Source organism: Somniosus microcephalus, chromosome 8 (assembly GCF_052327205.1).
Source record: "Somniosus microcephalus isolate GS21.2 chromosome 8, FLI_Smic_1.0, whole genome shotgun sequence".
Lineage (NCBI taxonomy): Eukaryota > Metazoa > Chordata > Chondrichthyes > Squaliformes > Somniosidae > Somniosus > Somniosus microcephalus.
In genome coordinates, this window is record NC_140994.1 from 197,033,593 (window position 1) to 197,059,402 (window position 25,810).

At 46.2% G+C, this 25,810-nt stretch overlaps 1 protein-coding gene across 1 annotated transcript in view; it reads left to right on the plus strand.

Moving 5' to 3' along the window:
• The first annotated feature begins 15,729 nt into the window (after positions 1 to 15,729).
• LOC147114017 (glutamine--fructose-6-phosphate aminotransferase [isomerizing] 2-like) overlaps positions 15,730 to 25,810 on the plus strand; it is a 103,091-nt gene continuing 93,010 nt past the window's right edge. Inside the window, exons 1-3 of the mRNA XM_085995532.1 lie at positions 15,730 to 15,879; positions 22,473 to 22,580; positions 24,747 to 24,851. Of these exons, the coding sequence (XP_085851658.1) occupies positions 15,873 to 15,879; positions 22,473 to 22,580; positions 24,747 to 24,851 (220 nt within the window). The 5' untranslated portion in view covers positions 15,730 to 15,872. The remainder of the gene's footprint in view (positions 15,880 to 22,472; positions 22,581 to 24,746; positions 24,852 to 25,810) is intronic.

Below are 25,810 nucleotides of genomic sequence, written 5' to 3' on the forward strand. Positions count from 1 at the left end.
AGGTAGAGCAAACCCCGCCCGAGAGGCCGGAGCCGGGACCGATGTGCCCAACGCGGCATCGGAGGTTCGGCCCACCCGCTAATGGCGACATTGAGGGACCCCTCCAAAACCAGTTCGTATTACCCTTTAACACCCAACAGCTTAGGGCGATGGTCAGCCATCTCCCGAGGCTCTCCGAAAAGGGAGACCCCTTGATCCACTTCAGGGAAATAGAGCAAACCGCCAGCGTCAACGACTGCGATGATGCGGAGAAGGCCAAAATGCTGCTATTCTCCCTGGAGAGTAATCTCCTCCAATCCCTCTCTGACGAGTGTAAAAGGGGGCAGTGTGGGTATGTAAGCTTAGAGATGCGGTTCTGGAGGCCATGGGGATGGATGAGGGAAGTCCTTTCTCCCGTGTGGAGAAAACGATCCAGCTCTCAGGGGAAACCCCGTAGGCTTTTTCGGACCAGCTGTGGCCGGTGTACCGGAGGGCATGCCGGGGGACGCCGGACCGGGCGTTCCTGAACGGGGAATCCCTGATGCATTGGCTCCGTTGCCTGGTGGCAAACAGCTTGCCACAGGTCAGGGCCAAGGCAGAAGCCTGGTTTGATCCCAAAAATCCCCAAACCACCAAACTCACGGTGATTAGGCAGCTCACTCTGGCTTACAAAAACGGTAGGGGAGCCGATGCGCACCCACCCAAGGGAAAGGTGCACGAGGTAAAACCCGGACCGGGTAGGAAAGAGTGGCACCAGGAAGGGAGTAACCCCCCCACCACCAAGACCAATTGTTACGGGTGTGGGAAGGATGGTCACTGGAGGAAGGAGTGCAAAAACCCTTGGAAAGATAACAAGGGAAAGCATCCCACAGCCCCAGCCCAAAAGGCGGGGGCAGGGGCCTCTTCTGCAGAGGTCGAGTCACTTTTGGATGCCATCAGGTCCTTACTGACTGGCCAGGGGAGAGTAGCAGCCGCCACCGGTGCTCTCACCCCATCCGCCCCATCCAACCCACAGCTGTGACTAGAGCCAATGCAGCCTGTTTATCTGTGTTCTCTCCGATATGATGAGTGGAAAAGACCCCTTTTGGAGATGGAGGTGGAGAAGGTGACGAGGACCTATCTGTTAGACACGGGGGCATCATGCACCGTGGTCTACTCAGCTAACCCCATCGCCTCACCTCTCTCCAGCGGGGTGCCATACAGTCTATCAGGGTTCACGGGTAGGGAACAGGCCGGCTCGTTTTCCATCCCGCTCGCCATTCGGATAGGACCGCTCCGCTCCAAGTGGACGTGTGTCCTGATGAAATGGGACGTGGAGGGTGGAAGAGGGGTCCTGGGGGCCGACTTTATCGTGGGTCACGGGATCCTAGTGGATTTAAGGAATCATTGCCTTTGGGGGGCAGGCAAAGTAAAGAACGGAGAGATCGTAGTTATCCCGGGAAAGGAGGGGAAGGGGACCCTCTGCACCATGAAGCCCAAAGAGGATTATAACCTCGGGCTCATGGTCAGCAACACCCCACCAGAGTTCCAGGCATTTGTGCAGGCCCACCTGGCCACATTTGCCACTCACAAGCACGACTGCGGGAGGGTCACAGGGTTTGAGGTCAGTGTAGACGGGGACCCCATGGCCCGACCACAGAAACAGTATAACTTCCCCAGAGAAGCAGAACCGGACATGGAAGCAGCCATGTCCTCGTTAGTGCAGCAGGGAGTTCTGAGACCGATGGCGACCCACGTGAATTCTCCGTTATGGCCGGTCAGAAAACCGGACAATTCCTGGAGGGCCACGGTGGACTATCGGGTGCTCAATAGTAGCATCCCAGCCTGCGCACCCACAGTAGCAGCAGTTGCCGACCTCATCGGGAGTATTCCAGCATCCGCGACCACTTTCACGGTGCTGGATATTTCAAATGGGTTTTGGTCCATCCCTGTAAGGAGGGAGGATCAGTACAAGTTTGCCTTTACATTTAAAGGGCAACAGTACACGTGGAACTGTTTGCCTCAGGGCTTCCACAACAGTCCCAGCATTTTCCATCAGTGCATGGCCAACAGTTTAAAGGATTTTAGCCAGCCCAGACAGTTGGTTCAATATGTGGATGACCTGCTCCTGTTCACTGACTCGAAAGAGGAGCATGGCCCACTATTGGCCGAACTGCTGGAGCTGTTAGGACAGAAGGGTTTCAAGGTAAATCCCAAGAAAGCGCAGATCGGCCAGCAGGAGGTGAAATTCCTCGGACTGACCGTGCATGCTGGAGAAAGGGCCATAGACAAGGCTAGGAGGGAGGCGGTACAAGAACTACTGGTCCCTAACACAGTAACGGGTGTGAGGTCATTTCTGGGGCTAACCGGGTACTGTAGAGATTTCATTGAGGACTATGCGGCCACTGCAGCCCCTCTGCTCTGTCTCCTACACAAGGGAGTGGAGTGGCTTTGGGATGAGGGTGAGATCTATGTAGACCGGGCCATAGATGGGGAGAAAGAGTTTTTCCTGGAGGTAGCAGCCAGTGAGGACAGCCTGAGTGCTGTGCTGCTTCAAGAGCGGCACGGCCGGCTGCGGCTGGTGGTCTACTCCTCCAGGATACTCACTGATGTGGAAAGGAGCTATTCCAATTGTGAGCGGCACCTTTTGGCCACACATTGGGCTGTGAAAAGATCGCTGATCTTCACAGGCACCTCTCCCATCACCCTCCTCACCCATCACACACCCACACAGATGCTTCTGGACAGGAGGATCAAGGATGGAACAGTGAGCAGTGCCCGCATTGCCCGCTGGACCTTGCTCCTCTCACAGATGGATCTGAAGGTAAAGGGTCTCTATGAGCCAAAGCTCGCAGCCAACCTGAAATAGCCTGGAACAGCCCACCGGTGTTCCATTGAAGGGGTTTGGGAAGTAAACATAGGTTTACGGGCCGGGATACATCCCACAGGCCGCGAGATCTATGTAGACGGTTCCAGCACGGTATCTGCTGGCGAGCGTCTCATGGGGTATGGAGTTTACGACCCAGCGGCAAACATTGCCTTGGCGATTAAGCTCCCCAGCACCATGAGCGCCCAGCAGGCTGAACTGTCTGGGGTGGTGTACGTTGTTACACACCCCAAAATCTTCCCCACCCCCTACACGATTTGCTCGGACAGCATGTTCACGTGCAATTCGTGTACGGAGTACCTGGCCATCTGGTCCCGCCGTGGATACACCTCCGCTGACGGGAGACCCCTCACAGTAAAGCCCCTGCTGGAAAAGATCCTGGCAGCAGTGGGGGAGGAAGGGGAGGTTTTCATTCACAAGGTGAAGGCCCATTCCTCCACAGAACCCCGTGGCCAGGGCAACCAGCAGGCTGACTTGCTCGCCAAGGAGGGTGCCCGCACAGGCACTTTCTGGGACCCATTTGGGTCCAGACCCATGGTGGTGGTCAGAGGTAGGGACGGGACCCAAGGGAGTGTAGGGGTAGCGTTAGCCCTGGACCTTAAGATGGTCCAAGCCCAAGACCCCGTCCTAAAAGCAGTCCTCAGCGCAGTTGCTGAGGGAAAGGGAATAGAAGGTCCGTACGGCACAGCGACGCTCTCCGTTAAAGAGGGTATGCTGTTCCAGGGGGAACAGTGGGTTGTGCTGCAGCAGCACCGGAGGGAATTCCTTCAACTGGCCCATGAGGGTCCAGGAGCGGGACACCCCAGGCCTGAGACCACCTGGCAGCGGGTGGAACAGGCGGGATGGTGGCCGGGACTCAGGGACGATGTCCGCGAGTTCTGTGCAGGCTGTCTTGTGTGCGCTGCAAACAACCCTGAGCCCCCACAAAAGGAAGGTCCCTATGGGACACGTCAGGAGGGTAGAGGGGCCATGGCAGTCGATACAAGTCGACTACATCGGGCCCCTGCCCACCGCCCAGGGAGGCTATAAGTACTGCCTAGTCCTGGTGGATGTGTTTACCAAGTGGGTAGAGGCTTTTCCCTGCAAGGCAGCCACAGCTCCGGGTACTGCCAGGATCCTGGTCCGGGAAGTGTTCTCGCGGTGGGGACTACCACAGTTTGTGGAGTCCGACCAAGGGAGTCACTTCACCGGACAGGTGATGCAGAACACCTTTATGCTGTTGGGCATTGAAGGGAAATGGCACGTGGCCCACAACCCGCAGTCATCAGGGATCGTGGAGTGTATGAATCAGACCCTCAAAGAAAGGTTAAGAAAGGAGACGGTGGACTCGCCCTGTAAATGGGCTGAGGTCCTACCATTGGTTTTGATGGGGATCCGGGCCAGCCAGTCTAAAAGCATGGGGTATTCCCCGTACGAGCTAATGACTGGCAGGGTTATGCGGACCCCCGCCCATGTACTCACGGAGGGTCAGCTCAGAGAGGTCAACCGGGACAGGTTCGCCCGAAACCTCTTTGAGCACCTGAAGCAGGTCCATGAGCAGGCGGCTGGGAACATGGGAAGGCAGCATCGGAGCAACCGATTGCTGCTCGAACCGAGAAAGCACCACGAGTGGGAGGTAGGAGATCAGGTCATGGTAAGAAACTATGCCCGAGTAGGGAGTTTGGAGCCATTGTACATGGGGCCCTACAGTATTGTAGATAAGGTCAGCCCCAAGGTTTACGCAGTGAAGATGCCCCGGTGTACAAAATGGTTTCATATCAACCAGTGTAAGCTGTTTACACCCGAAAGGGGAAAACATCCAATTGGAAAAAGGTCTGAGGATAAAGATCCTCAGCCTGCAGCAGGAGCGAGTTCACAGACTGCACAGGCAGGCGCTGTGGCTTGCTTAAAGGGAGGGGCCATCCCGCCCATCGATTGGGACACTCCCCCACTCTTCTGGGATCCAGATGAGGGGGAGGGACCTGAGGGCGAAAACCCCGCCCCTAACCCAGGTGTAGAGAGCCTTTCGATCTATTTCATTTCCTTTCCAGTTTTGAAAAAGGGTTAGACCCGAAACGTCGACTCTAATTTCTCTCCACGGATGTTGCCTGGCCTGCTGAGATTTTCCAGCATTTTCTGTTGTTATTTCGGATTTCCAGCATCTGCAGTATTTTGCTATCGTGTAGAGAGGGAGGGACCTGAGGTCGAAAACCCCGCCCCGGACCCAGCAATGGGACTTGGGGGCGGAGACTCTCAGCTCGCAGCAGCAGGCTGCGAAAAGTTACCTGCCTCCAGCCCAGGTTCGGGAGGGGTCAAACCTGAGGGAGCGGCAGTTCGGGTTAAAGGCCCAGCAGCCAAGAAAGCCCCACCCGTCAAGGCCCCCAGAAGGTCCCCACGGACGCCCCAGCCAAGAAAGCCATGGTCACCTGCCCTCCAGTTACCAAGGGCCGCCCCTCGAGTCAGGGAAGGGTCCAAGGACAGAAGTCCTCAGCCAGCAGCCACGGGCTGCAAGGGACCAACAGGGAAGGACGGTGCGGTCACGCCGGGGGTGGCGGTGAGTCGCAGTCTGACCAGGGATTAGCCTGGCCGCCCGGAGACGGGCAGCGGATGTATATAGTTTTAGTTTAAGTTTAAGTTTAAGTAAAGTGTAATTATTTAGCTTAAGTTTGGGTGTTTTTGATTTAAGTTAAATAAGGTGATGGGTAGTTTTAAGTAAGTAATCTGCTAAGAGAGTGTATATTTGGGGTCGAGGTCGCGGGACCCGACCATGCTTCACCAAGCCAGAGAAACGCTTGGGGACCCGGCTGCATGTTTTTGTATCTTTTGCAGAAAGATTTTCGGGATGGAATGGATATGATCCTATTCGCCCTGATCAGGATGAGTGTAGAGAGGAGGGGCGACGTCCAGGACTCCCACATTTACGGGTGATTGGGAGACAAGGCGCCCACAGCGATCGATGGGAGCGGTGAACGGGATGCAGAGGAAACCGCCGTCTACTTCCACGAGGGAAGGTGGCCAGGATGGCTGGGGTCCAATTCGTCTCAGTACTCCAGCCAAACTGGATTCACGTACGGGGAGACCTCCCTCCTGTGCCCCAGGGTACGAGTCGTTACCACGAGGGTCAGCGTCACCGTTGGAAAGCGAATATGTTTGACGTGTAAAGGACACATTCCACTGGATAGATGGTGGTGGCTCAGAAAGTTGAGCAAGGACATGAGGAACCCCAAAGTCGAGTGGGAACGGTTGGGAAACAACAGCCATCGGACGATTACCGGGACTCATGGAGGACTAAGCGTGTGTTGGGACAAGTGGTGGGAACCAGATCAAGGGATTTATACCTGTATGTGGGGGTCGGAGGAGGTCTGCCCCGCAGGCATATCCATTGTTTTCCACCGGCAGTGGCACGACACCAGGGAGGGGATGAAGTGGGATACCAGCCCGAAGATGTGTGCGGTCCCTTACACCCCAATCCCAGTCAACGCCACTGAGCTTGTGCCCCGCCCATGGCGCAGGCGGCGAGGTTACCCAGGGAAGGTTGCCCCACCACCACCAAGGGACCAGGGAATGGGTTGGTACTAGTCCCCACTGATCAGATGCTGTACCAGGGGTACACTATGCGGTAGCCTCCGTGATTTTAAATCTCACCAAGGTACATTTGCCGGAATGGTGCCCCAAGGAAACAGAGCAGCTATACCAGGCCCTATTAAAGGACATAGTCAAGAAGTTTTACGAGTTCGATTTTGCCCACGTGGACAAGACCGAACTCTACACCACACACCGGGAGTTTTTGGGTAATGCAGGGAGGCAAAGAAGGGGAGTATGGAATTATGTTTTTACTGCGTTTAATACTGGGTCCTCTGTCATCAACAGTTTAGATGACATAGAGCTGCAGACCCAGATAAACGGTTTAAAAACACAGTTAAAGAACATATTACTGGATGAGAACAAGGTAATGGGCTCGGAGTTGCATGAGGACCAGGCCATGACGGTCCATTTAAAGGAGATCATAGCCGAGTTGGAAAAGCACGCAAAGACGGTAAATGCTCTCATAAGGGAGGACAGAAATGCTTCTGACCAGGCTGTGCAGAATGAGGTGTGCGTGTTATACAGGGCGTGGTTACTGGGCGAGGGCCGCAGTAATCTGGAGGATTTAAAACAGGGTTTGGTCCCCTGCTGGATTAGCAACAAGCACCTCGCAGCCCTCCACCCTTTTGAGAATGCATTAAGCCCGTGCCAATTCCGGCTAGCCTCCGAAGCCTATCCAGTCCCCGTGGATTGTGGGTGGTCCAACCACACAATCATGGGAGTAGTCATTAGGATGCCGGTCATGGGTAGGACAGCCCGACCCGCAGCGGTATACAGGGTGGAGAACATTGGAGTCATTCAAGGGGGTGCACACATTCGTTTCACAGCAGTCCCGCCTTATGTCATTAAGTGGGAGCACGTTATGACAGGTACTGACCTCTCAGGGTGCCGGAGCCAGGGAGCAACATAACCCTGTGTCCCCAGCACTTGAATGCCTATTTAAAACTGCAGTGTGGGTTCAGAGCTGCTGGCGCGAAACCTATAAATTGTACCATGGAGGCAATGGCACAAGGCCATGTTCCCCCGCAGGTAGCATATATAGGAGGTGGGACATATTGTGTCACCACCGGCGCGTCCCACTACCAGCATGGACAGCATAGCTGGTGTCCGGTCAGTGAAAGCAGCTTCTGTTTTAAACCCGAGGCAGAAGTTCAAATGGCCCAGGAGCGAATTGTCCCCATTCCTGAACCCTCCACTGTTCACCTCACTGTGAAGGAGAATTTTACGGATTTGCAGAAGTACGTAGCCCACTTTGGCTACGAAATTCCCCCTCTCCCTGAGCACCTTACCAAAATACTAAAAGCCGTTATAGTTTCGCAGAAACATTTTTACACTCTCGAGCAGAAAACAGTAGAGATAGGGACTAAGATATTGGATATTGTGATTCCACCCTGGTGGGACATTTTCAATAATATAGAGGTCCCTTCGTGGATCAGACTGGCTTCCCACATTCTCGTGGTTTGTCAGTTAGGGATAGTGTTTGTTATGTCCGTGTATCTTAATGTTGTGTCCTTCAATAATCAGACAACAAACTGCAGGGAACGATTCAAGAGGTGTTTACTGAATGAGGGTTACTCTAGAACTAACTCTACAGATCCCTACTCAGGGTTTATATACAGGTGTGGTCACTGCCGGTACTACAGTATACAGGAGCTGTAAAAAGTAGTTCTCTCCCTTAAGGTATATATACATTACATACATTACAATTCCTCCCCTTTTAGATTAACAGTACCATAATACTCATTTAACAATTAACATTTTTAATATACAATGTTATATGAAAATAGTCCATTCATATATTCAGTCTCTGCGGAGGCTTCCTGATTCTTTCTGGATAACGCCTTTCCTGAGTGTCTCGCTCTTGGTGCGGAGGCGATTCTAGCACCCTGTCGTCAGTTGATTCATCAGCTTCCAATGCTATTGTTTCTGAGGTAGATGCGACCTGTACGTCGGGTTCCTCACCAGGTACGTATGGCCGAGACATGGGGTTGACTCGTTCCTGTGACTCTAGGATCTGGTCAGCATGGCGTCTCACAATGTTCTCCCCAACATCCACTGTGTACATTAGTGGCCCCTGCCGTGTGCATATCGTTCCTGGTTGCCATTTCTCTGTTCGGTAGTCGCGGGCCAAGACTGGTTGCCCTACATTGAAGCTCCTTGTCGGCTTCTCATTGATGTGCTGGAATTGCTTACTCTCAACATCTCTTCGTACATTTGGTCTGAGCAAATCCAGACGAGATCTCAACCTTCGGTTAAAGAACATCATGGCCGGGGCCTGGTTGGTGACTGCATGTGTCGCATTTCTGTAGGCTAACAGGAAATTGTCCACCTTATGCTGCAGTGGAATGTCGTCATCGCACATGGCCTTTACTGCTTTTTTAAAGGTTTGTACGAACCTCTCAGCCAATCCATTTGTGGCTGGATGATACGGGGCGGATGTATAATGCCTTACCCCATTCCTTTTCATAAATCTTCGAAACTCTTCGGACACAAACTGTGGTCCGTTATCAGAGCAAATCTGCTCTGGCAAGCCGCTCCTGGCAAAAATGGTCGGTAGGACTACAATAGTTTTCTCCGTGGTGGTGGAGGACATTTTGATCACCTCAGGCCATTTCGAGTGCGCATCCACGGCTATTAAAAACATTGAGTCCATGAATGGACCAGCAAAATCAATATGCACCCGTTGCCATGGAGATGAGGGCCACTCCCATGGGTGTAGAGGGGCATGTGGTGGTGCATTTCGGACCTTCTGGCATACTGAGCAGTTCTTTGTCAGGTCCTCGATTTGCTGATCGATCCCCGGCCACCACACTTAAGCCCTAGCAAGGCTGTTCATTGTCACCCCTCCCAGATGACCTTCGTGAAGCTCATTGAGCACTCTCTCCCTTAACTTGGGTGGAATTACCACTCGGGATCCACACATCAAGGTCCCCTGACATACTGACAGCTGTTCTCTTCTGGATGAGAATGCTGGCAACAGTGAGTCTCCATGTGCTGGACATCCCTGCACCGTCAAATCATATACCCAAGACAGTGTCGGGTCATTTCGGGTCTCCTTCTCTATACCAGCGTTAGTTACTGGCAAGCATTCAATTATAGTCGAATGAAATATTTTGACAGGATCCACTGCTGGTGCTTCCTCCGCAGTTGGCAGTGGCAGGCGTGATAGCCCATCAGTGTTTCCATGCTGTTTCGTGCCCTTATACTCGATTTCATATTGGTGCGCCCCTAGAAAAAGGGACCATCTTTGTAGCCGTTGCGCAGTCATCACCGGAACGCCCTTCTTTGGATTAAAGATGGAGACAAGTGGTTGGTGGTCAGTCAGCAAGGTGAACTTCTGCCCGTGCAGATAGTGATTGAACTTTTTCACTCCCCACACTAGGCTGAGGGCCTCCCTGTCAATCTGGGCGTAGTTACACTCGGCTGAGGTTAGTGACCGAGACGCAAAGGCTACTGGCCTCTCCGAGCCGTCTGGGAATTTGTGCGACAGCACCACTCCAATGCCATAGGGTGATGCATCACACGCCAACCGAATTGGTAGTGCTGGGTTGAAATGAGCCAACACCTCTTTTGATGTGATCAATGCTTTGCTCTTCTGGAAAGCTCGTTTACATTCGTCACTCCACTTCCATGGTACCCCCGTTTGCAGTAGGGTGTTCAGTGGGTGTAGTATGGTAGACAAATTCGGCAAGAACTTATGGTAGTAGTTCACCAGCCCGAGGAACGAACTCAGTTGTGACACATTTTCCGGTGCTGGAGCCTTGACTACTGCCTCAATCTTTTCAGGGGACTTATGTAACCCCTCTTTATCAATAACGTGGCCACAATACGAGATCTGCTTCTGGAAAAACTCGCATTTGTGGCGATTAGCTCGGAGCCCATATTCCTTCAATCTAGTGAGCACCTGCTCCAGGTTGGCGAGGTGATCACTGTCATTTTCGCCCGTGACCAGGATGTCGTCCAAATAACACTGGGTCCCTGGAATCCCTTGCAGGACTTGTTCCATTGCCCTTTGCCAAATAGCCGGAGCTGATGCTACCCCGAACACCAGCCGGTTGTATTGGTAGAGACCTTTATGAGTGTTGATCGTGAGGTACTGTTTCGAGGCTTCTTCTACCTCCATTTGCAGGTACGCCTGGGCCAGATCAATCTTAGTGAAGCGTTTCCCTCCAGATAGCGAGGCGAAAATATCTTCAATCCGCGGAAGCGGATATTGTACAGTGTGAAGGACTGGGTTCACTGTCACCTTAAAGTCCCCACAGATGCGAACCTTCTTTGGTTCCCCAGGCGTATTACTCAACGACCTCTTCATTACAGGAACGATGGGTGTAGCCCACTCGCTCCAGGCCACTTTGGACAGTACTCCTGAATGTTCCAAACCTTCCAGCTCTGCTTTGACGGCTGGGCGGATCGCATAAGGTACCGGTCTGGCCTTAAAAAACTTTGGGCTTGCATTTTCCTCTATTTTGATCGTCGCTGTTATGCCTTTTAGTGTTCCGAGTCCCTGCTGGAACACTTCTTGTGTGTCAGTTAGCATTTTTGACAGTCGGCCAGGTGTGACGTCATCATTCTTTTTGGCATCTACAGTCAGTGCTTGTATGGAATGCCAATCTAGCTGTATCTTCCGGATCCATTCACGTCCTAGTAGTGGTGGTCCTCCATCTGGCAATACATATAGGTCCATTTTTGGTGTTTCCTTGCCATTATATATAACGTTCACCCTTATTTTTCCTTTGGGGTAGACTTTTTGCCCCGTGTACGTCTTCAAGACAATCTTTGTATCTCTCAAGGGTATATGTGAGAATAGCTGCTTGTAGTCCCTTCGGTTTATGACTGTTAGGGCTGATCCTGTGTCCAATTCCATTTTCACTTGGACTCCTGCTATCTTGAGCGTGACCCAGATAGTTTGGTGATCCTCCGTTTTGATCACATTATGTAGTTTCAGACAACCCAGCTCCTTGCTTCCGGAGTCTGTATCACTCTTCTGTTCATCTGAACTACTCTCCGTCACCTTATGTACCTTCTTGTACTTCTCCTGTGGAGATTTCTTGCTACTGGTTTTCTTTCCCGACCTGCAGACTCTTGCTATGTGTCCTACTTTTCCACACTGTCTGCACACTTTGTCCTTGAACCAGCAATCATTATGGTCGTGTGTTGTTCTGCCGCAGCGATAGCATTTCACTGTTCCGTATGACATTTCATTTGTGCCATATTCTTGCGGTCTCCGTTGTATCTCTGCAGTGCCCCGTGCTGCTGCTTCGTGTGATACTGCAATGCTGAAAGCCTTGTCCAGCATAAGATCCTTTTCTGATAGAAGCTGTTTCTGGGTTCCTTCACTTTGAAGCCCACACACAAACTTGTCCCTTAAAGTATCTGCTAGTCCCACTCCAAACTGGCAGTGTTTCGATAGCTTGCGCAGTTCTGTTAAATACTCAGCATTACTTTCATCTTTATGCTGGTTCCTTTTGTGAAACTTAAATCTTTCTGCTATCAGCAGCGGTGTGGGGTTTAAGTGGTCCTGTAGGATTGACACTATGTTTTCAAAATCCTTTTCTACTGGCTTCTCTGGGGTTACTAGGTTTTGTAGTAAGCCATACGTTTTTGCACCCATTGAATTCAACAATACCAGCACTTTCTTGTCATCTGGCACTTCATTCGCCTTGCAGTATACTTCTATGTGTTCGACATATGTCGTCCAATCTTCGACTTCATTGTCGAACGCTGTGATACTGCCACTCTTCAGCATTTTTGGGTGTGGTTAGACTGGCTTAAAATGGCGTCTCCCGCGCTTTCCTTTCTTCCCCGCTGCGGCTTAAAATGACGTCTCCTGCGCTGCTGCCAACGCCGCTCTTGGCGGTCCTCGTGGCAAATGGCGACGCCCTGTGGGTTTCACGCGCTGCTCCTGCACTGCTGCCAACGCCGCTCTCTGCGGTCCTCATGGCAATGGCAGCGCCTCACGTTTTCCTGCGCGTCTCTCTCCCCCGTTGACGCTGCTCGACCCTTGAACACCGGCTGCGCTCTGCTCTCTCTCGTCTCTCTCCCCCATTGACGCTGCTCGGTCCTGAACACCGGCTGTGCCCTGTGCACTCTGCCCTCTCTCTCTCCCCCGTCGATGCTGCTCGGCCTTTTTCTATGCCGCTCGGTCGGGCTCTAGCCCGCCGCTGTCCGGGAACGGTCTGCGCAGTACCAGTTGCCAGCCCGTTTCGCTGGACCACCGTGACTGGAAAGCCAAGCCTGGCTCTCGACAGCCTCCCCTGCGATGCTCAAATCTCCGCTGGATGACTGGGCGGTTGCCCGTGGTCAACGCCCGTGCTTCTGGACTCAACCTTCTTCCACTGTTCTCCAGGAGCGACTCCCTGGGAGGTGATGCAGAGTTGCAGGTAGGTTCGAATCTGCCTCGTCGCCAATGTTATGTCTGTGTATCTTAATGTTGTGTCCTTCAATAATCAGACATCAGACTGCAGGGAACGATTCAACAGGTGTTTACTGAATGAGGGTTACTCTAGAACTAACTGTACAGATCACTACTCAGGGTTTATATACAGGTGTGGTCACTGCCGGTACTACAGTATGCAGGAGCTGTAAAAAGTAGTTCTCTCCCTTAAGGTATATATACATGACATACATTACAGTGTTGTATTTAGTTTGTTTTCAGTGTAAGGGAAAAGGTCAGTGGTCAGAATTCCGAAACCAGAGGATCTGGAAGGAACATTATGTAAAGGTGGAGGGAGATACGCCCGTTTGTTGAGTCCTTTTCTTTGTATTTTGATTAAAGACTGTTGTTTTTTGTGTTTGTTATTTTTAATAAAAGGTTTTTCTGTTGTGATTTTTTGCGACGCAGTTAATAAAGATGTATGTGTACCAAGTGGTGCAGGGGTGTTGGACCCCTTCCATGCTTAGATGTGTGTAAAGTCTGTAGTTTTACTCTCTGTATGCTGATGTACACTACATTTTCGCGGAATGGGAAGTGCATGTGTCGTGTGTATATTAGATAGGTAATTACAGGGGAAGGTTGAATATGGAGGGTCAGAGAAAATTTTTTGCTCACCTTGAAAGAATGATACTTCAAGCAAGTTTTAGTATCACAGGGGGGAATGTAAGATTCGCAAAATTTCTACATTTTCCCGAAGGTTATTATTATGAAAAGGGACCCTGCATGGACATTTTTAATGAAAGAGGGTACCCAAAATGGCATCCGCGGCTCGTGGCAGAAAGCCTGTGAGATTTTAAAACTTAGACTCTGCAACGAAGGCAGCTTGTGGAGAAATCGAAACCAAGGCTGCGGTTTCTGTGAAGAGAGACTTTGTATTTTGAAACCAGACAGGACTTTGAATTGTGTATTAGATCGAATTGGAGACAAATCTAAATTCAGTTAGGCCTATAGTTAAGGCTATCAAGCAGTTTACATATATAATCGACAACAGATTAAGGAAGCCATCGAGGTTGGACAGGCCATTCAAGGAACATTCATGACAAAGCAAGTCAATTATCGGGCCGGTAGATGCGATTACCGGCCATCTAAAAACAGTTAGTATAGATTGCTACCATTATTTAAAATAACCCGCCAAGATTAAGACAAAGAACTAACCTGATTTGGCGTGCAGATAAGGGATTTTCGAAAGGAGTATAATTGAAGGCCCCGGGTAGCAATCGCTATCTCTCTCTCTCTCTCTGCTCTGCTCGGCTCTTCCACCCCTCGCCCTCGTGGCTGTCGCTCTTTCCCCGTCCTGCGCTTACCCCCTGGCCTTTGCCCGTGCTTTTCCCCACTCCATCTGGAAATCACCCAGGCACTGCATCGGGCGGACGCGGACAATTCAGGCCAGGCGAGGCGGGACGCGACGAGGGGAGGAGGGAAGACCAACTGAAGAAGACCAACTGAGGAGACGAACTGAGGGGAGGCTTCAAATCATCGGGCCTTCAGCCTTAGCCAACCTGCGACTATCTTCATACAAACTCAAACTGTCGGCCGACGATGAAGAATCATCCCTGCAAGGTAAAGTACCCAAACAGAGACTTTAACTTTGGGATACTCGAACCTGGACAACGCCCTTGCAGCACTCGGAGACCACGTGATGACGGCAGGCTTCAGAGAGCACCAAGAGCGAACCCCGAACCCAACCGCTGTTTTGAGTCCAGCAGACCCCTTTTGATTGGTGAGCATGAAGTTCTGACCCCTCATAGCTTGATCTAGTTAGGTATAGGGGGTGGGATAAGGATAAGGGGATTGTTGTTTTCCCTCGACGTGCCGTTTGTTCCCCATTCCCTGTATAAGTACAGTTATTCTTTTGTATTTTGCCTGTAGAAGTGTACACTAGTAATTTTCCATAAGATTGTATCAATTTTCCTCTTCAATAAAATCTTGTTTTTTGTTTACATCCAACCATCTGTCTACTCGAGTCTTCTCTGTACCGCCGCCTTGTACCTAAGTCCGGTGTCTAGAACCCAGGGGCGTGGGAGCGATTCGAACTGCTCATAAACAGTCAGAGGCATAACTGACTGGGCGTACGCGCCACCCCACAGCCCACCCCCTACAAATCTAATGCCAAACACATTCAAGATGGATATTATAAAAACAATTATTAACTTCCCCCTCAAAGAAGAATCAATTTAAAAGAACCATTTGACAAAGAGACCTTTCTGATGAAAGGTCATCAACCTGAAATGTTGACTCTGTTTCTCTCTCCACAGATGCTGCCTGAGCTGTTGGGTATTTCCAGCATTTTTGTTTTTATTTCAGATTTCCAGCATCTACAGTTTTTTGCTTTTATGTTCATATGCAGTAATATAGTTTTTGTAAAGAGCTGTGTGACCTGTTCAAGATTAAATAAAGCCACTAATGAGGTTTATAAACAAACTGTCAAGCTATATTAGTTTATGTTTGAAAGATATAGCAATTCATAATTTCTCACCAAATCTCATGATTTTTAAGAATTTGTTTCATGGTTTATGAGACGGTTGGGTTGGCATTATGGGTATGTCTATTACTGTACTTGACAATGATGCAGTTAGTTATAGGTATGCATTTTATTTCTCACCGCCATTAACATACTAAATTTCAGAGTAAAGTAATTGGTGTTTTGGATGGATCAATGCCATCACTGTTGCTTAATGCAAAACCTGTGTACACACCCCAACCTGGTGAGCTGGCAGGTGACAACCCCAACCTGTCGAACTGGCAGGTAACAACCCCAACCTGTCGAACTGGCAGGTAACAACCCCAACCTGTCGAACTGGCAGGTAACAACCCCACCCAGGCCTGGTGGAAGCGGTCTTTAACACCCTGCCTAGCAACTGGGCGCCAATCAGCGGCGAGGATATTGGAGCTGCAGGATGCGCGCCGCTTCCGTTAGGGGGGGTCGGGGAGTGTGAGAGGAGCGGGAGAGGCACACGCGGAGAAAGTCACGGAGCCACTGATCGGAGCGATTCGGACAGTTTCTTGAGCTCCAGAGTTGTTTCTAACACGATGTGTGGTAAGCAAAATTCAACATTAAAAATTTGTGGACGGGAGATTCTTTCCATGGCATCATGATGAGTGGTCTCTCGCTATTTTCCCTCCTTGTTTGCTTTCTTGGTTGACTTGTAGTACTTAAATTTTCCATTGAAATATCCTTACTTTTAGCTACTATCTTGTAAGGGAGTTGTACATACTCAAGTGTTTTTGTAGGGAAAACTCGGAAGTCCAAAGCAAAACGTACTACATGGTTGCTGTTATTCCTGGCAGAACTTTTTTTTGCTGCTTATGTTGCGTATTTTGAAGAGATTGTAGCAGTAGAGTTTCCCACTGGGGCTGATCATTGTGATCTGGTAATTCGAGCTGTATTGGCCTGGTCAGAGGATTGAAATCGGTGGGGTTTCTCTCTTCACCCCATTCTCCGCAGCAAAGAAGTTGCAAGCCTGTTGAAATGAACAGAGCTGGGGTAACTATTTTAAATAGTAAAATAGGTTGTGTACCTTTCCAAAAAGCAGGCTCTGCAAAGGAGTGCGATTTGATGTGTGTGAGACGTGAATGAGGGACTTTAAAAAAAAGTTTTTCACTAAGCAACTGCAGAACTTTTCTAAATAAATGTTACAAAGTACACTTAACTTGGGCCCAAACATATGATGAACTTTTGAAATATGGAAATCTATATTATTTTAGTATAGTTTTCTAACACCAGTATTAATAAAAAGAAAGAGCTTTTATTTATTCAAATGCTTTTCATGTCCTCGCAATGTCCCAAAGTGCTTCACAGAATTACTTTTCAAGTGCAGTTACTGTTGTTAGTAGGAAACGCGGCAGCCAGCTTGATTCTAGAGAAAGCAAATGAGATAAGTGATCAGATTATCTGTTTTGGTGTTGTTGGTTGAAGGATAAATGTTGGCCAGAACACTAGCAGAATCACTGCTGTAGTACGAAATTTTAGATTTGAAGTAGGAATATTAAATATTGTACTTCAATTTTTGAGATTTATATTAAAATATTTTGTATGGTGCATTCTTCCAACTCACAAACCTTACTTCCAGTTGTCATAATTTTTGGTCACCATTTGTGTCAACATTTACTGCATGTAAATTGCTGTCAACATTTACCAATCAGTTTTTCTAGGCTAACAATCACAATACAGTTGCAGGGTATTAGGCAGCTCTGTGGAATCAGTTACATAGGAACAGGAGTAGGCCATTCAGCCCCTCAAGTCTGATCCACCATTCAGTTAGATCATGGTTGATTTGTATCTTAACTCCATTTACCCGCCTTGGTTCCATAGCTCTTCATATCCTTATCTATCAATCTCAGCCCTACAACCCGCCGAGATCTCTGCGCTCCTCCAATTCTGGCCTCTTGCTCATTCCCGATGGAATTCCCTCGCTAAACCTCGCCACCTCTCTCACTTCCTTTAAGACGCTCCTTAAATCTACCTCTTTGACCTGTCCTAATACTCCTTATGTGGCTCGGTGTCAAATGTTGTTTGATAATTACTCCTATGAAGTGCTTGGGATGTTTTATTATGTTAAAGGTGCTATATAAATGCAAGTTGTTGTTAGGTCCAAAGTGGATAACCTTGCACTTCCCACATTGAACTTCATCTGCCACAGTTTTGCCCACTCACTTAATCTTTTAATGTCCCTTGTCAACTTTCTGCTTCCATCTACACTACTTACTATTCCACCTAACTTTGTGTCACCAGCAAACTTGGATATACAGCTATCTATTCTGTCATCTATTCCAAGTTTCTGAAGTCTCCCAACTCCACTGTGTGTTATATATTATAATAACGTTGACCAACATTTTTCTAAACTTTCTTTCCTCCCACCCCCCAAATTAGTGATATCCTTTGAAAAGACTTAGAGTCCTTTTAATTCTTACATAAAATAGTTAACACTGGAGATTCACAGCAGTTCAGTCAGCACCTGAAAAGTAGGTTAATATTTTTGATGGAAACCTTAGTTTGGACTAAGGTTTTGCATGTTGGAAGTGCTCTGAGGGAAGATGGAACAATTGCTGTCTTAGTTTCTGCCTGATGGCTTTAAGTTGTACTATAAAAAACTAAACTTTAGACTGGTGATGAAGAAATAATGTCTGGATTTCATTTGTTAGACATTATTAGTCATACAGTATGGTATCCTGTTCTGCAAAAAGTTAACTGAACTTTTGACTGGTGATGGAGAAATAAATGTCTGTTTCTTTTCATCTTAATTAGTTATGCACTTAATTGAACATATTGATCGGAAGTAAAGATGACTTAATCTTTGCTCACTCAAATGAACCTTAATGTAATTTTAGTCATAGAGTTTTCTGAGACTCTCTGCCAATAGACTTGGCCAATTGTATGTTTTTTAAATTTTAAAATGCCAGTAGACTGAAATGATTTACGACTGAAGGCTGCATTGTACTAACATAGAATTTACAATTCTTAGTAATTGATGTCAACGTGTATAGTCTTCAGTGGGTAGTAGTAGTAAGTTAATGAATACTGGTTTTATTTTTGTTGGTTCCTAATATGACATTATCAAGTTTTTAAGTTCAATAATCCTCTACTTTTTTTCACAAAATTGTAATCTTTTACGAACTGCTGCTTAGCTGATATTTGAGGGTTTCTAGTTTTATTATATAACTCAGAACCTCAATTAGAAAACATCAATTTCTGTTACTTCCTATCATAATGTTAGGCATCATTTCCCAACTGGGAGGGAATGAAGATGATCTGTTCTTAGGCCGCTACCAGTGATGCCCTGTAACTGGCTGCTGAAAGGGTTGTGGGGATAATGTAAGCTTTTATTGCGCAATGACCAATTTGTGCCTAATCTAAGCCCTAGTATTACTGACAGTAAGCTTGGCACTGTTGGACAGTTGTAAGTTGTTGTCCAATTTTTAAAATTATTTTAGGCAAAAGGAATAGTTTTGATTTGGAATATGAAGATGCCACTATTACAGCCTAGCATCTGCAGTGTGAAAAAGTTCAGTGTACTGAATGCATGATTTGTTTGACTTTAATCCAGGAAATGTTAATCTAGCCTTTTGGCAGCCCACTTTGAGACAAACTGTCTCAGAAAAGTGGTCTCCAGTGACTGGTGAGCCTTATGGTTTGCATGTGCAGGAGCAAAATGAGGGTTCACTTGAAAATGAAACTTTAGCTAGTCAATCAAAGAATAAAGGGAGCATTGTGAGAGCAATATGAAGGAGGCCTCCAAATAAGTTTTTTTGGTCACAAATACTAGAGTAAATCCACAGTATTTCTTATGTTGGTGGTTATTTCATGTAAAAGTTAGCACTGGGCATGTCCTGGTATTGTAATATTTCAAACTAAAATGTAGCTTGGAAAAAATATATCAGCAGTTATTAATCAGCCGGACCTGAATTAAGTAATCCTTATTTGAAGTAGCAAGTGACTAATGATGAGCAAATGTTTTAGAATTTTAAAACTTTTTGGGGGGGCTCTGTCACTCACTGAACACTCACTGAACAAATGAGGACATTTTGCATGAGAGGAGTAGTAGTATGATTTTAATTCAGGGCATCTTCCACAATCATTTAATGTAGAAACTACCAGTTTGAAAATCCTGCAATAAAATTTTGAGCCGATTGGCTGCCACGTCTCCTACATTACAACTGCAAAAAGTACTTAATTGGCTGTAAAGCGCTTTGGGACATAAGGCGGTCGTGAAAGGCGCTATATAAGTGCAAGTCTTTCTTTCTAATAGGTATTTTTATGTTGGCATACATTGATCCCAAGATTTATTTACATTTTTACTTAAGTAAAGTACTGTATTTTGTTATGTATGTGTATTTAAATTATTATGGATATATAACAGGAATAGATATTAAACAGAACAGATGTACCAAAATATAAACAATTGGATGACATAGAACCACATCACTCATGGGCCAGCAGAATAGGTAACATAATCAATAAACTAGCAATAGAGTAATTTAGATTTGTACCAGTTCCAAGGGCAAAGTTTTTTATTTTGAGAGGATATGCTGTTCTGCACCTTTCTCTTTTCACCTCCTCAGTTGCACCATGATGCTATCCTATATGAGATATGGGCCCAGAATTTGTGGTTGTAATGATGGTGAAACTGTCAGTGTTCGCTGTCGTTACTGTGTAAAACTGACCGCAACTTCTAGCGTCCGCACATATACAGTTAAACGCGGAAATCTGGAAGTTGCTGTCGGTGATACCCTGCTCATCCACAGGGTGTGCTGTTGCAGCCTTCGCAGATGCAATCAACACAGAATCAGTGATTTGATGTGAACTTCAACTTTTTACACACTATTCTCGCTGTAAAAATCATTAAAAATGTTAAGCCTTGTTGAATGAGTTTTTAATGGCATACTAAGTCATAATTACTGCTGAACAACCTCTCTGGCCCTGAAAAACTAATTTTAGAAGTGTGGAGTGTCATTGTCTCACAATAACATTTCAAAATTCCATGGTTTTTACAATAATTTTTTTAAAAAGTTTGTTTAGGATATTTCAGCTTCTACCTTAATCCTATGTGTATGCCCCAATCTTTATTTCGCTTTCTGTAAAATGGTTAAGAAGAGAATTATAATCCTTGCTTTTTGCTTCCTGGTTTGCTGTCTGTGAGAATTCTTCAATCTGATTGGTTGATCAGCCTGCTTGATGACTTCACTATTGCTGGACGCCACAGATCCCATAGGAATAGGGGAAATCAACGCTCTAGAGCCTGCTAAATCTTTGTGGACTGCTTTTTTCGAGGTCAGCGGCAAGCGCTCTCCTTTCGCCGCTGACTGCAAAATCTGGGCCATAATGGCCAGCATTTATTACAAGGTAGTAACACCATCAAGATGATTGTGATGGCTTCTTTTTGCACTTCCAGGTTGTGTTTCTTTCAACTGAAAGATCTTATTGGCATTTCAAAAACATGTTGTGTAAACCACATTAAAATGGTAGAATAGTGGTTATGTTACTGGACTAGTAATCCAGTACTAATGATCCAGCTTGTATTAATGATCTGGAGAAGTGAGTTCAAATCCCACCATGGCAGCTGGAGAATTTAAATTCATTTAATTAAATAAATCTTAAATAAATCTGGAATAAAAAGTATTGGCAATGGTGACCATGAAACTATCAGATTGTTGTAAAAACCCATCTGGTTCACTAATGTCCTTTAGGGAAGGAAATCTGCCATCCTTACTCCAGACCCACAGCAATGCTGGTTGACTCTTAATGCCCTCTGAAATGGCCTAGCAAGCCACTTAGTTGTAAAAAAAACGCCATGGACTGCAGCGGTTCAAGAAGGCAGCTCACCACCATCTTCTCAAGGACAACTAGGGATGGGCAATAAATGCTGGCCTTGCCAGCGACGTCCCCATCCCATGACGAATAAAAAAAAAAATTTTCATGGCTATCACCTTTTCTACTTGCTTCCTTTTAGAAAAATAGATTGAATTATAGCACCATATACTAGCTGTCAAAACACCTATCCCTATCCTGCAAAGTAAATGTTATGGGCTAGTTTTTGTTTCCATGCAGGAGATTTATTTTTATTGCAAAATCTTTTTACATCCTAAGTAAAGATCTTTGGATAAGTTTGGGCAGGCATGTGCAGAGCTCCACTTTGCCCAAGTACAAAGCACTGCAGAGACGGCACTATAGCCCCGATTTTGTGATCCAGGCACAGTCTCTGCTGGGAGCACAGCTGGGACTGGCCTGGTAGCAAGGAGGGCTGGCCTTGCTGGACCTTGGGCTCCCCGTATGCGCTCAATGAGCACAAAAAGTTATGCAATTGGCTAAGGAGTTGGAAATATGGTGAGGCAGCAGCAGTTAAGACTGCTGTTTGCCATTAAAGAAGGGGGTAATTTTTGGATGTAAAAAAAATCTGGCGAGTAAATGCAAGGCTTGTGTTTGTGAGGAAATGTAGGTAAAACTCTCCATTTGGAGAAGATGCTTTGGAGGTTGGAAACTAGGGTGTCCATATTAAATACCAGGGATGAGAGATTTCAGTTATGAGGAGAGACTAAAGAAACTGGGGTTCGTTCCATTAGAACAAAGAGTAAGGGAAGATCTAATAGAGGTGTTCAGAATTGACAGGGTATGATTAAGTAAATTGGGGGGAAAACTATTTCCACTGGTTGGGAAGTCCATTTAAGATTATCACCAAAGAAACAAAGGGAGCGGTTAGGATACTTTTTTTTGCAGTTAGGACATGGCATTCCCTGCCAGAATCAGAAGTGTAAGCAGAATCCCTAATAGCTTTTAAATTGGATAATTATTTGGAAAAGAACAATTTTAAAAGTTTGGCGAAAGGGCAGAATAGAATGAATTGGAGAGCTTGTTCAGAGAACCAGCACAGGTATGATGGGCGAATGGCCTCTTTCTGTGCTGTAAAATTCTATGAATCCTCTTGAAGTCCAAAATACCTAGATGAGAGACTGGCCAGACTGTTAATTTGTAACTTAAATTTTTTTTTGGTACTTTCATTTCAAAATTTAATCTTGTACTTGCTTTCTGAGGCTGGTTAAAGTCATTGATTTACTTAGTGAAGTATAGTTAGTGTTATTACATGTTGTGGTTGTTTGGTTAATCGGCAGTTTGAATAGAACAATTGTATTTTGCAGGAATCTTTGCGTACTTGAACTACAGAGTGCCTCGCACCCGGAAGGAGATCTTTGAGATCTTAATCAAAGGTCTGCAGAGACTTGAATACAGAGGGTATGATTCAGCAGGTAAATTCTCAAAATGTACTTATGCAGTTTTGAATACATTCTATTATATCATGTAGCAGAATACAATAAGTTTCAATTCCTAAATAAATTTTGTGCAATTACTGAGTGCCCAATTCATCAGCATCAGATATAAATCTGCATGAGCAAAGGACTGGAGCACATTATCTACACTGGGAAATCTGTTGTATGTATGATGTAGTAACTGGGTACATAGTGGACAACATGATCCATACATAGCAAATACTGGAAACACTCAGCAGGTCAGGTAGCATCTGTGAAGAGAAAGGACATGTTGACATTTCAGTTGTGGGCCCTTCATTAGAGCCGGAGGATTTTACAGAGGAGTAGCATTTAAAATAAACAATAAAAGGAAGTGGAGGGAAAACACCCATCTACAGACACACGAGAAGAAATAGAGGGACCTGTAAAGTGCTTGAGTGAAAAACAGGAGATGGTTAAATGGCTGAAGTAATATTACCATGAAACAATAGGAGGCATAATGAGAAATCAAAGAATTTAGACATTTGAGACAACGAGAAAGTATGAATAGTTCAGGAGGTGGAGTGTAAAGTAGGTAGAAATGGAAGCATAAACAATTGGCCCTTGCTGATGATGGAGTAAGTTGAGGTGGAGTCATGGGATGCGAATTCTGGATGCCAGCCTATCTTCCAATGCCCCTTCCTTTTCACTTTCTTCCAACCATATCACTTCCTTCCAGCCATATCACAGAAATCACAGAAACCCCACAGTGCAGATAGAGGCCATTTCAGCCCATCGAGCCTGCACCGACACATATCCCACCCGATCCCCGTAACCCCTACACCAACACATATCCCATCCTATCCCTGTAACCCCACGTATTTAATCCCCCTAACACTAAGGGTCAATTTATCATAGCCAATCAACCTAACTCGCACATCTTTGGACTGTGGGAGGAAACTGGAGCAAACCCACGCAAACACGGGGAGAATGTGCAAACTCCACACAGACAGTCGCCCGATGCTGGATTCGAACCCGGGTCCCTGGCGCTGTGAGGCAACAGTGCTAACCACTATGCCACCGTCTCTCCTTCCAATCTCATCCCTTACCATCTTTTCATTATCCCCTTTGACCCCTGTCTGAGCCCAAATGATCCATCCTCAGTAATGGACTCTACTTCATTCCTCTACACCCACACCTCAATTAATTCCGAGCTGAGCATTTTCAGTAGGTTTTAAAAGTGTTGAGGAGGAAGTTTTTAGAGAGTTCGAGGCTTAGGGCTGAGGTGGCTGAAGGCCCTACCACGAATGGTGGATAAAGGGAGGGCAGTTGCACAAAAGGCAAGAATCAGAGAACCAAGGCATTCAGGAAGGGTTATAAGGCTTGAGGAGTCTGTAGGGATGGGTTATAAGACACCATGATGGGATTTGAAGACAAGGATGAGGATTTTAAATTTAATGTGATGGGCATAATGGGAAATCAATGTAAGTTAGCAAGGACTGGAGTGATCAGTGAGCAGGACTTGTGCAGTTCAAGACTGCAGGCAGCTGAATTGGGTACACTTAATTTAATTTTCAACCTTGGCTTAGTGATAGCACTCTTGCCTCTGAGTCAGAAGGTCATAGGTTCAAGGTCTACTACAAAGTCTTTGAGCACATAATGTAGGCTGACACTTCAGTACAGTACTGATGAGTGCTGTACTATTGAAGATATCATTTAAAAAAAGATTTTTAATCGCGGCCCAGTTGATTCAGTTGTCTTTATTCTGTGGAAGAGAGGAGTATTTGGACAGTGTTCCATGTTTTCTTTTAAATCCCTCAGCTTCTCTCCCCTTCTGAAAACAGTGATTGATGTTAGAATACAGCACAGTTCCCTCCAGTGCGTCACTCTTCACTAGTAAGCCCAGACAAGAAATATCTGTCTGTTGGGGAGGGGTTTGGAAGGGTGCATCACATTTTAAACCCAATCTTGCTCAACATCTTCATATATGCACAGCAGAGATCCCGCCCCTCCTTTCTAGTCTGTGAGACACAGACCCAATTGGGGTGTGACTGATCACAAAAGAAACAACAATTCTTTATTACAAATCCTTCTTTTGTTACCTGCGCAACCATGTACGTTAGTTTCTTCAGTAGAACTTGATATATTCTCCTTTCACCTCTGAATAACTACTGTTTTAAATAACAGGAATAGCAGTTGATGAAGATTGTGACAAAGATCATAAAAATGGTGGACGTATCTGTCTCTTTAGAAACCAAGGCAAAGTGAAGGCCCTGGCTGAAGAGCTTTATAGTAAGTGACCATGATCTGTAAATTCTAGTTTCAGTACTTTGCCAATACTTAATTTAGTAGTCTTTAGTATTTAACATTTTTATTTTTGATGCTTGTATATTTTTTCTCTCTGCAGACAATGAGCCATATAAAATATTACATTGATCATTCTATTTTAGTTTACTTTTGTATATTTTTGTATTCATTTTTCAGGCTATTAAAAGGTATGACTTGTTTATCACACAATTAAAAATGAATCTGAGCTTTCTTTTTTCCAGCTGAGTATTGGTCTAGCCAGTAAATATGTGATCTCCGCATACATACCAATCTAGAAAACTAATAAAAGCTAACTGCTTAAAACTGCTCTGAATATAGGCCTCCTGACATATGACACAAAATCAGAGTTTATAATCGTGCTGCATTTTGAAATTATTGAAGACATTTATTGTCCAGGGTATCTGAGGGCATGTTCCCAGAAACCCCAAAAGTGTATTATTTAATACCTGACTTGTTGCAATTTTTGGTATTTAAAGCCTACTGTAATTGAGTATAAATCTGTGTAATTTTTCAAATTAAAACCCATAACCACGCCAACCCTACTTCACATTTTATTTCAAAACCCTGCTGCTTCTAGAAATACAGCGACAAGAGTGCTGAAATAAAGCCCATTCGTGAATTTACATCAGGAAACATTTTTCTGACCTCAAAAGTCTTGAAGAAAATAAACTTTCCTCTAAGTCAGCAGCTGAGAAGCCCCAGACAGTTTTCTGAGGAAAATGGAAACCCTTCTTAAAAGCTGGATTTTAGCAATCCTATTTGCTGTATACAACTTAATTGGGGGCAACACTAAATACACACATTTTGATTATGTGCAATCAACAGATAACTTAAAAAATTTCTGTCTTGTTCATGCAATCAGGAAACATCATACCTGGTTGGTTTAGTTCTAACAACCTCCAGTCATGCCTTTCAAAGATCTG